The sequence below is a fragment of the Zea mays genome, chromosome 4, assembly GCF_902167145.1.
Source record: "Zea mays cultivar B73 chromosome 4, Zm-B73-REFERENCE-NAM-5.0, whole genome shotgun sequence".
NCBI classification, from domain to species: Eukaryota; Viridiplantae; Streptophyta; class Magnoliopsida; order Poales; family Poaceae; genus Zea; species Zea mays.
In genome coordinates this window covers 6845140-6854688 of record NC_050099.1, presented here as the reverse complement: position 1 = coordinate 6854688, position 9549 = coordinate 6845140, and the positions used below count along the sequence as shown (strand labels likewise).

The following is a 9549-nucleotide window of genomic DNA, read 5'->3' as shown; positions in this document are numbered from 1 at the left end:
AAAAAAGAAAAATCAACAACCATCTAGACCTATTGGCTAAACACAAGGACAGGGAAAGAGCTCCGCTGTCAACCGACACACTTGAGCCAAACAGACAGGGCCTTAATCTCATCTTGAAGACGTCACTTGTTGATTCTGAGGCTTCCTTACTCCACCAGATTTCTTTCCCACTACATGACGAATTGTCCAAGGATCAAGCCAAAAACAGCACAAGTAGATCATATTAGTAGGATCGAAAATCATCTTATCACTAAAACAACAGTCATTTCTGGATCTCTAGATCGCCCCGATGACAGCCCCACATCCAAAGAGAACTAAGTTTTTTTCCTTGCCAGAATAATCATTGATCCAAGGACCAAAAAGATCTTCAACCTTTTTTGGAATGGACTGCAAACCCAGGGCCATTTGGATGATTCTCCAAACAAAACGAGCAACCGAACACTAAGGGTGTGTTTGGTTTAAGAAATGAAGTGATCCATCTTCTTCTCACTCCTCACATTTTATTTGGTTTGTTGAATAGAATGAGTTGATCTATCACCACCACATTCTTTATAAGCTAATAATTAGTATATATATGAGGAGTGGGTTGATTCCACCAAAATTGATAGAATGAACTTATGATGCATCACCTTATGAAGCATTGAGTGACTTCACAAACAAAAAACACCATAAAAGAATAGATGATTTATAGTCTCGGGCAAACCACACAAGACATAATCCAAGGAACCCTGTTAGTTTTTTTTTAGGTTATCTTACTTCTGTATAAAGGTTTTACAGAAAAACCAAGCCTGCCAGCCAAGGGACCAGGTTACCTTGTCATCAAGGTCGGATCTCACAATCCCATTACACTGATTTCTCAAATTATCAAAAGAAGAAGCCAGATCTCCCAATAATTTGCCATGGAATTGATCTTATTTTATGACAAATAGTAATAATGTCCACGAATGACAGAGTGCACATTCGCCACAGTTTCATTACAGTTTTTTAGCTGCTAGCACATCACTGGATGCCGGCATAGTCGGCGGGGCCGTAGGGCTGCAGCCACTCTGCGAGGACTCCTCCCTGTTTCCTCTTGGTGGCGTACCCCATGTCCCGGCAAAGCTGGTCGTTGTACCACGTGGTGACGCTGGCGAAGCAGGATTTGAGGCACAGGCCGCCGTTGCGCCGGTTGTTGCGCTGCGCCCACCGCTCCCACTCCCCCACGCTGGCCTCCATGGCGGCCACGCTCGGCAGCCGGAACGCGCCGGCGAGCAGGTGCGCCACCCACTTGGCCATCATCTCGCAGGGATAGATGCTGGACGCGCTGTCCAGGTAGCCGACGACCGCCATCTGCGGTATGCGTGGGTGGACGCAGTGTCTGCCGCTTGCAGAGATCAGATCAACAGTTGTGTGCAGCGTAAAAAGAAAAGAAAACAAAAGAAACTGAGACTGACACTGACCTGTAGAGCGGAAGCATCGCCGTGTTGGAATTGGAAGGTCCAGCCACTATCTGGCGGAACCAGGACGACACGAAAACGTCCTTGAGCAGGCGGTCGCCATCGAAGCCCGTGGCGAAGATGACCACGTCGGCGTCGACGCGCTCGCCGACGCCGGTGCCATCCAGCACCAGGCCCAGCCCGTCGTCCGAGAAGCTGAAGGAGCCGTGCTTTTTTAGCACGACGCTGCCTTGCTCCACCGCGCCGTTGAAGCCCTCCGGGAGCACCGCTAGCCGCCAGGCCCTCATCGACTGCGTCAGGCTGAAGTCTGGCACCACCCCGTGCTCCGGCGTCGGGATGTACGCCTTGTAAAGTTTCTCCGCCAGCTTCCCCGTCAACCAGACCAGTGGGTTCAGCAGTGTTGCCACAAGGCTCCGTGCGAAACCTTCTCCTGGCTTGTGGACCATCGCCTCGGCCATTCTCGAGGTCATGAGATTCCCAAGCTTGGCACACCAGGGAAACCTGAGGTCTACCAGCCAGTGGGCACTTCTGTAAACCAAAGTACATGGGTGTTTGGAACCTGCACACGACAATAATTATCAAGAAGAGTTAAGGTCATGCATGGACGCAAATGAAGCCGAAACACGCATGGGCATGGGATTCTCGCTCTCACCGTTGGCCTGGGCACACTGCGCGGCGATGTCCAAGCCTGACTTGCCGGCGCCAACCACGACGACACGCTTGCCTCTGATCAGCTCAGCGGCATCCTCGTGTGCCATTCGCGAGTAATCCGCGGAGTGGACGACATGCCCGCGGAACAGCTCGGGGCCGCCCTTCTTGTGCGGAAATGCCGGGATCTTTGCAACGCCGAATCTTCCGACGCACAGAATCAGGAAATCAAACTTGTGCGTCTGCAAAATGATGAATCATATATCTATGCAATCCTATTCTAAAAATGGAATAAGCTAGCAACCAAAGCCTGCTACTGCTACTACTGCTATCCACACTGATCATAAGCAGGTGCGCGGCTATACTACTGATGAAAAAAAAACTCAATCTTTACCTCAGTCGTTCCCGATTCGGTGTGGTGGACGGTGAGGTGCCATTCGCCAGTGCCGTCCCCGAAAGCCTCCCCGCTGCCGGACCACCGTTCCCAGGCGGCCACCTCTCTCTCCGGCGCCCCCGCGTACTCGGCGCCGAGGACCTTGCTCCCGAAACGGATGCAATCGAGGACGCCGAACCGACGCGCATACGCCGTCAGGTACGCCAGGACTCTGTCGTGCCGTGGGAACTCCTCCACCGCGGCCTCCGCCGGCCACGGGAAGTCGGAGAACCGGTACATGGTCCACGGCGTCTGTAGCCTCGTGCAGGCCAGCGTCCGCGTCCACACGCCGCCGGCAGCGCCGCCCGCCTCCAACACCACGGGCCGGAAGCCCTTGGCCAGCGCGTGCTTGCACGCCGCCAGGCCGCTCGGGCCGGCTCCCACGATGGCCACGCGTTTCTTCGCTGCATCCATTTTCCGCTGAGTGCTATGGTGTTCAAATAACTTCCATATAAAGGCCAGCGTTGGGGTCGATCAACAAGCCGCCGCCGGCGAAGGCAATTAAAAAAAAAGTGCGTGTGGCTGCTCACTTCTACCGCAGACGACGACTCGCACTACACTAAATTGATGAACTTTCGCTGCCTACATTAACTTTTGGCAGCCTCTAAAAAAAGCCACCAATTTTTTTTTTGTATTTTGTGGCAGAATATCTTGAAAAAATAAGCCTCTTAGTTTTCGACGGCTTGCCACTGAAAATAAGATAATCTTTTATGGCTACCATCGAGCCGTCAAAAATAAGCTTATTATTTTCAGCGATCATGACCTCATCGTTGAAAATAAATCTAACCGTCGAAAATAAGCCTCTTGTTTTTTTTACATGACATTCGCTGTAAAAAATAGCATGATATAAGTAGCGGTCATGGTTGCACCCTCCCTCACTTGTACTCTGAAGGAAACAGTGACGTCTAAGAGGCGAGGGTGAATTTAGTGCTGGGAATTGGGTCGGACCGGGCCAGCTCGGCCAAGTCCATCGTGCTTTGTGCCAAATGGGTTCGGACCAGGAAAGCCCAAACAATTTTTGGGCCGTGCCGTGATAGCCCGAAGTGTAAAAACAGTGGTCCAGCCCGACCCTAAACCACGTCGTGCCTTCGTTGGGCCGTGCCGGCCCAAGCCCGGCCCGTATATTTGACCACATAAAATTAAAATATTATAACCATATAAAGTTCATAGCTTACTAAATTAAAGATATTAAACAATTCTAACATCATTTAACCACATAAACTCCAAATATAACAACAATATAAAGTCAATATCTTACTAAATTAAAAAATTAAACAGATTGGGCTTAATTAGGCCGTGCCGGCCCAAGCCCAGCCCATCTATGCGGGCCGTGTCGGAGGCCCGACAGGTCAGAATTTGAGACCCGGCCCAGGCCCGCCTTCGGGTCGTGCTAGCCCGGCCCATATTATTTTGTGCCGGGCCGTGCTTTGGGCTCTTATTTTCGGGTCGTGCTCGTGCTGGCCTGAAAAGCCCGGCCCAGATTCCCAGCACTAGGTGAATTAGGACTTCTCAAAACTTTCTCTAAAATAGGCCACAATTAAATCCCTAGAGCAAAACCTATGCAAATAAACAATCTAGATTTTGCAAACTAGGTTTTGTCTAAGTGTTGTTATCTCTACCGCAAAGACCATGTTTAAATTCTAAATAATCTAACTAGAAAGACAAGATTAAAACTTAAATACTCAATATAAATGTGGAAGTTAAAGAGTAAGGTAGAGATGTAAACTCTCGTGGATGACGTCAATATTTTTACCGAGGTATCCGGAACCACGTAATGTCCCAACTAATCCTCGTTGGTGCTCCTACGGGAAGGGAAGCCCATGCGAGGGCCAAGCACCTCGGTCGAGTAACTCCGTAGAGAGCCACGGGCCTTCTCCACGTGCAAGTGGTGCTGCTCCGCTTCCAGCTCCTCTCGGACACTCCCCGCCGTCTCCACTATCGAGCTTCCGGCAGAAACACCATGGGCCTCGTTTCCTCCAGTACACGGTGGCGCCCGTGACACAAACGCGGTTGTCACGGTCTCGCAAAACTCTCACCCCACTCGGTATAATTACAACGGCTCGCACAAGAGCCAAGGGGTTGTATGGTTTTTTCTAAACTCACTCAACTAACTAGGATTCACCTAGAGCAAGCGCTAATGCGGTCTAACTAACCTAAGCACTTCACAAAGCACCTACGCTAATCATTGAGTGATTCTATTAAACACTTGAGTGTTTGAACACTTGAAAATGTCTATAATATGCCTTGGTATGTTGCTTGGGCTCCCACACCTTCAAATGGTCGGTAGGGGGTATTTATAGCCTTCCCCCTCAATTTTAGTCGTTGGACAGAAAGTTGTTGCTTCTATCGACAGGCGCATCGGACAGTCCGGTGCACACCAGACATGCATTGTTCACTGTCCGGTGCCCTGGCCACGTCAGCCGACCGTTGGGGTTTGTAACAGTCGACCGTTGGATCCGACCGTTGCCGGACTGTCCGGTGCACACCGGACAGTCTGGTGCTACGGCCCGAGAGCGTCTAGTTGCAGGCCTCTCTGCGTAGACTGTCCCATGTCCCACCGGACAGGTTACTGTTCACTGTTCGGTGCGCCACCAGTGTGCTAGTTGACTGTCCACTTCATGGATTTCTTCACTGTTTCTTTTGGGCTTCTTTTCTTCTTGAGTCTTGTACTTCTACACATCTTTTATGTCTTTTTTTGAGGTGTTGCATCCCCAGTATCTCAGTCCAATCCTCTTCGCATCCTATGGACTATAAAAACAAACACTAGCAAACATATTAGTTCACAAGGTTATGTTGTTCATCAAACACCAAAATCACTTAGCCAAATGGCCGAGGGTCCATTTTCCTTACCACATCCCCTTTTTGGTGATTGATGACAACACAACCAAAGCAAGCAAATATAACAAACATTTCAATGAAAATATGTAATCTACTTGCTAGGATGCATGAGTGTCCCCTCAAAGTGAGATTATAGACTTAAGCCTCCCCCTAACTCCATAATCCACTTACTTCCTATTTTAGACAAAAGATACTTGAAAGACCAAAACCATTTGTAAGATAAAAAAATTAAAAATTTAGATTGGTGGTGTTTTGTGTTTGATATATTTTTTCATACTTTGGTCCCTACAATTTCTCCCCCTTTGGCACCAACCACCGAAAAGGAAGATATTAAAAGCATATTGAAAGCAAATAAAAATCTTGTCCTCTAAAAAGATTACTCCCCCCTAAAAGAGTATTCTCCCTTTTGAAAGAATATTCTCCCCCTTTGTCATAGAGGAAGAGATACTCCCCGTGACGTAGATCCTCTACTTAGGAAAAGCACATGAGAAAGAGAGGTGCAAGATATAGTTTGATTAGACTAACTTCCCTTATGCATAGGTAAAAGATATATTTTGACAACATATGCATAGGTAAAAGATATATTTTGACATTCCAGATGATTACTGCAGGGTAGAAGAGGGGCTAGCAGGTTTGGATTTCAGACTTAGTGTTTTTTTCTCGAAAGCGCAGGAGAACTGCACCCCATAATATATTAAGAAGAGGAAAAGGGGGGCCAAGAAAGGCCAGTACAAAACAGCCTCCTTACAGAGGCCAGTAAGAAGCATACATAAAAGAATCCATTAGACTCTCCTTAGCTTTCAGCTAAAGGTACAACTAGATGGCAGAGCCCCTTGGCACCAGCAATCTCCCATTGCATCCTTTCCTCATTAGCAACTCTAAGACTCATGGTAACACTGGGGTTGCAGCCATAAAAACGCATTTGTTTCTATGTTTCCACAATGTCCAGGCTCCCAAAATGATAAGGGAATCAAGCCCTTTTCTAGTGAGCCCAGCAGCAATATTCCCCACCGATTCCCACCAGCCTAGATATGAGCCAACAGTAGGTTGAGGAGCCAAAGAATGCAGACCGAAATTCCTTAACAACAGGTACCAGAATTCCTAGGAGAAGGAACAGGTAACAAGGAGATGATCAATAGTTTCATCTTCTTGATCACAAAAGGGGCACTTCTCAGGATGACTCAGCCCTCTTTTAGCAAGTCTATCCGCTGTCTAGAGACGATTTTGTGCAACCAGCCAGATGAAGAAACGACATTTTGGCAAGGCCCAAGTTTTCAAAATTTTCTTGTGATGAGGGAAAATTACAGACCCTAAAAAGAAGCCCTCGTAAGTAATCTTTGCTGAATAGATGCCATTAGGAGCAATACTGAAAACATGTTTATCCTCAACCTCAGGCTGCAGCTGCCAAACTGAAGTCATATCCCAGAATTGAAGATAATCTGTTAAGACTCCCACTATCAGTGGACCTTTAATATCAGAGATCCATTTTCTGTCTATAATTGCCTCATAAACTGTCCTGCTATTGATAATCCTCTTGGGTATAATATTATATAAACTTGGAGTAAGATCTTTAATTCGCTTACCATATAACCACTTATCCTTCCAAAACTTTGTATTTATGCCATCTCCCACCTCAATAATGACCACCTCCATGAAGAAAGCTCTAGCTTTTCCAGGAACTTTTATGTGGAGATCAGACCAAGGGGGAGTAGGATCAGTCTTCTGTAGCTAGAGCCAACGCATTTGAAGGGCCCAACATAATTCTGGAAAACTAGATATGCCAAGACCTCCAAGCTACAGTGGTCGGCAAACACGACCCCAGGCTACAAGACAATGACCTCCTCTCGCCTCCTTCCGGCCTCTCCAAAGAAAACCCCTGCGTATTTTATCAATTGCATCCAGACCTCATTTTGGAATGTCAACTGCCATAGCAAGGTAGACCATCATACTTGTGAGAACATGCTGAACCTGCACTCTCCTCCCACCTCGAGTCATGAGATCTACCTTCCAATTGGGAGCTGATCAACAATCTTCTCAACAATTGGTTGGAACTGCTACTTGGATAGCTTGTGCAAGGAAAGAGGCAGCCCCAAATAAGTGCAAGGGAATGCAGAAATACCCCCTAGAAGCATGTTCTGAGCAACTGCCAAGTCATGTGCAGAACACCTTATAGGATAGACATTTGACTTCTATGCATTATTGTGCAACCCAGATGCATCCCCGAACAGTTTTAAAATATCAAGAGAGAGGGCCATATCAGCTGTGGATGGATGCAAGAAGAGAGCAACATCATCTGCATACATGGAGACCCTGTGAAGTTTCTTTCTACATGAAAGTTGTTGCAGCAGCCCCTCTTCTTCAGCCTTCGAAAACAGGAAACCTAGGACATCCATTACCAAAATAAACAGCATGGGTGAGAGAGGATCTCCCTGACGAAGGCCCCTCCTATGTATAATACGACAACCTAGAAAACCATTCAACAAAACTTGAGTAGAGGAGGTGACTAATAACCCACTAATGAGATCTCTCCAAATTTGACCAAAGCCCAGGTGTCGCATTACTTCAATCAAGAATGGCTAGGACACTGAATCAAAGGCTTTGGTAATGTCCAGTTTCAGTAGCATACATGCTTTGTTCTGTTGATGAAGAAACTTTGTGGTTTGATGAACAAGCATAAAGTTGTCCTGGATGAACCTTCCTTTAATAAAAGCACTCTGATTTGGTGATATCATCTCATGATGCCTCTTGGACAGTCTAGATGCCAGGATTTTGGTGACTAATTTACCAAAACTATGAACCAAGCTAATGGGCCTGAAATCTTTAACATTTTCAGCCCCATCCATTTTAGGGATCAACGTGATATATGCTGAGTTTAGCCGACCAAAATTCTCAAACTTTCTTCCCCAAACAGCAGAAATGGCAGCCATGACATCAACTTTGATTATGTCCCAACATGCCTTATAGAACCTCCCAGCGAAGCCGTCAGGCCCAGGTGCCTTATCTGAAGGAAGCAGTTTGATGACCTCCCAAACTTCCTGCTCAGAAAAAGGGGCTTCCAACTCAGACAAATCATAGGAAGGCATTCCCAAATTCTCTAGATTAATACTCCTCTCTCTGTTTTCACTGGTCCCCAAGAGATTGGTGTAGAAAAGATCGATGCACTCAGCTTTCCCAATATGACTAGTTAGGATCTAATTTCCGTCGACCAATCTAGCCACAAAATTTTTCTTTTGCGATGACGAGCATGTAAATGGAACAGCTTCGTATATACATCTCCATCTCTTAGCCAAGAAATCCTTGCCCTCAAATGTGCCATAGTACGTTTAAAGGAAGAGAGCAGTAAGGATTGCTTTTTAAGCTTGTTCTTAAGCCAGAATTCAGTTGGGCTGAGAATACGTCCATCCTGGGCCATCCCTAACCTATGCAGAATTTCCTTGGCTAAAGCAAGCTGGGATCTCACATGTCCAACTTTTCTATCACTCCATGTCTGCAATTTTTTTGTCGTTTCTTTCAGCTTTCTGTCCAAGGTATTGAAGGGGCAAGTAGTAGCCTGAACTGAGTTCCAAACATCCACAACAATATCCTGAAAATCATCAAGTTTCGTCCAGAAGGCCTCAAAATGGAAACGCCATCTTCCAGTTCTGTTATTTGTAAGTCCCAGGATGAGATAGCAGTGGTCAGAATCTTGGGAGGCAGTACTTTGAAGGAGGACATTTGGAAATAGTATTTCCCAGTCCACTGAGCAGAACACCCTATCTAGCTTGACAAGAACTGGATTCACTTGCTGGTCGGACCAAGTATATTGTCTCCCATGAAAGGGAATTTCTTTCAGGGCTAGGTCTTCAATTAATCTTTTGAATCTATTCATCATAGCTCTGTTGAAATGATTGGTATTCTTGTCAGAGGTCCTGTAGATGAGATTGAAGTCCCCAGCCAACATACAAGGCCCTAGACAAGCAGTCCTGATATCTCTTAATTCTTGCATAAATAGCAGCTTCTCATCATCCCCTTGCGGCCCATACACACAGGTTAGCCACCATGCAGTCCCATTCTCTTTACAAAACTGAACCGACACACTATGGTTATCAATTCTGCTCTGCCTAGTAGATTTAAGATTGTGTCTCCATGCAACCAAAATGCCCCCACTGACTCCAACAGAAGGGAGGAAAATGTATTCACTGAAATTAGAACTCA

At 46.6% G+C, this 9549-nt stretch overlaps 1 protein-coding gene across 1 annotated transcript; it reads right to left on the bottom strand.

The window, feature by feature from the left end:
* Nucleotides 1-830: 830 nt before the first annotated feature.
* LOC103652784 (probable flavin-containing monooxygenase 1) lies at nt 831-2937 on the bottom strand. The gene is made up of 4 exons (XM_008679752.2): nt 2479-2937; nt 2089-2326; nt 1440-1995; nt 831-1357 (listed from the first exon to the last, which is right to left on the bottom strand). The coding sequence occupies exons 1-4, from the start codon at nt 2929-2931 to the stop codon at nt 1000-1002; spliced, it is 1605 nt and encodes a 534-aa protein (XP_008677974.1). The 5' UTR covers nt 2932-2937; the 3' UTR covers nt 831-999.
* Nucleotides 2938-9549: the final 6612 nt, after the last annotated feature.

Coding starts and splice junctions, on each gene's coding strand:
- LOC103652784 (XM_008679752.2), bottom strand. CDS start 2,931: ATGGATGCAGCGAAGAAACGCGTGGCCATCGTGGGAGCCGGCCCGAGC. Junction 1,996..2,088: donor GCAGTGTGCCCAGGCCAACG/GTGAGAGCGAGA, acceptor TGTCGTGTGCAG/GTTCCAAACACCCATGTACT. Junction 1,358..1,439: donor GCGATGCTTCCGCTCTACAG/GTCAGTGTCAGT, acceptor TGCAAGCGGCAG/ACACTGCGTCCACCCACGCA.